General features: G+C 33.8%; 1 protein-coding gene across 2 annotated transcripts in view; it reads right to left on the bottom strand.

The window, feature by feature from the left end:
• The window catches only part of LOC107590414 (trinucleotide repeat-containing gene 6C protein-like), a 75,825-nt gene that overhangs the window by 66,592 nt on the left and 7,554 nt on the right, over positions 1-1,679 (bottom strand). Inside the window, exon 1 of one of the 2 annotated variants that reach the window (XM_016279156.1) lies at positions 368-398. The exons of the other annotated variant lie outside the window; for it this stretch is intronic. Within the exon in view, the coding sequence (XP_016134642.1) occupies positions 368-381 (14 nt within the window). The 5' untranslated portion in view covers positions 382-398. Of the gene's footprint in view, positions 1-367; positions 399-1,679 lie in introns of those variants that run through there. 2 annotated transcript variants of the gene reach the window in all.

Below are 1,679 nucleotides of genomic sequence, written 5' to 3'. Positions count from 1 at the left end.
ACACCAAATTTAACACACCTGCTCCCCATTCACACCTAAGACCTAGTAACACTAAAAATGGCTAATTGGGCCCAATTTGGACATTTTCACTTAGGGGTGTACTCACTTTTGTGGCCAGCGGTTTAGACATTAATGGCTGTGTGTTGAGTTATTTTGAGGGGACAGCAAATTTACACTGTTATACAAGCTGTACACTCACTAATTTACACTGTAGCAAAGTGTAATTTCTTCAGTGTTGTCACATGAAAAGATATAATAAAATATTTACAAAAATGTGAGGGGTGTACTCACTTCTGTGAGATACTGTATGTATTAACATAAAAACCTTACTAACCCCAAACTTTGAAACCTTAGTGCAAGTATTTACTTGGTTACATACATGCTTGCTTTATACAGTAGCTGAAATAAAACAATAAAAATGGATGAACAAACAGTATATTATATGTTTCGTCATACAGAAAGGGAACCTACAAATGTAATCAACTTAGTGTGGCTTTTCACACTAAAACAAAGTCTGGTTTACCACCAATAAAACTGAGCCACAAAAGCTAAAACAAAACCTAAGAACCTAAGCTCATCTCTAGTATTGAGGAAAATACCAAACAGCCCAAAATAGAAAAATTTCCCTCACCAACTAGATAATAGGATAATAGAGACCAACCTGCTTTAAGACAAAGTTAAGCAGAATCCAATCACTAGGCTTGCAAAATAAATAAAAACAGCATTGAGTTAAAAGTTCTAGTTAAAAAAAATTAATTTGTGAACAGAGGTGAATTGTGTAAGAGCTGGTCTGAATCTTTGCACTTATGTTAACAATAGCCAGAAAAGAATGTTAACAAGAAGTTCACAGGAAAAAAGGATGTGCTTGGGATTCAGAGGGACACTTATTTTTTGAATAAAAACACTGACTTTGACCTTTGTTCATTGTATGCCACCTGTTTTCAGTAAACTCTCTCTGAGTGGATGAATCAGAGACAACCAAATGTGGCATGAATCAGATGCACCAAAGCAAGACTGATGGAAGCCGATGCACGCAGAGATAAGAAAAAATAAAATACCAGCTCTTCTCCCCAGATAATCATTACTAAACATTTTAAACTAGGGGTGCACAATATGTTGGTGCAATACCGGTGGTCAAGCTGATACCACTGATACACTACTGTTCAAATGTTTAGGGTCATAAGACATTTTACTGTTTTTGAAAGAAGTCTCTTATGCTCACAAAGGCTGCATCAGAATTCAGTAAAAAAATAGTAATATTATTAGTTTTAGGAGAATTACGCCAATCTTCAGTGTAACATTATCCTTCAGAAATCATGTTGATTTAGTGCTCAAGAAACATTTCCTATTATTATCAATGTTTAAAATGCTTTAAATTTGTATGGAAAAACTTTTTTCAATTATTTTTCAGGATTCCTTGGGTGAACTTTGTTGAATGTAAGCCAATGTAGTGAGTCCAAACATTTTAAAGGTAGTGTAAAAAAGAAAAAAAAAAGTTTAAATTTAACCACTGTATTTATAATTATCAATTTATTGAGACAAACAATCAAACACAATAAAAATGAAACATATCTAATTTCTAATGTTTTATATGCAGATTAAATAGGTCTTTATTGTATAGGTCTAATTGTCTCCCGAGGCCACAGGAGGGCGCAATGAGCAAAATAATGCAGCGCATT

This window comes from Sinocyclocheilus grahami, unplaced genomic scaffold, assembly GCF_001515645.1.
Source record: "Sinocyclocheilus grahami isolate Dianchi unplaced genomic scaffold, SAMN03320097.WGS_v1.1 scaffold127.1, whole genome shotgun sequence".
Classification (NCBI taxonomy): Eukaryota; Metazoa; Chordata; class Actinopteri; order Cypriniformes; family Cyprinidae; genus Sinocyclocheilus; species Sinocyclocheilus grahami.
This window is presented reverse-complemented; position numbering and strand designations above follow the sequence as displayed.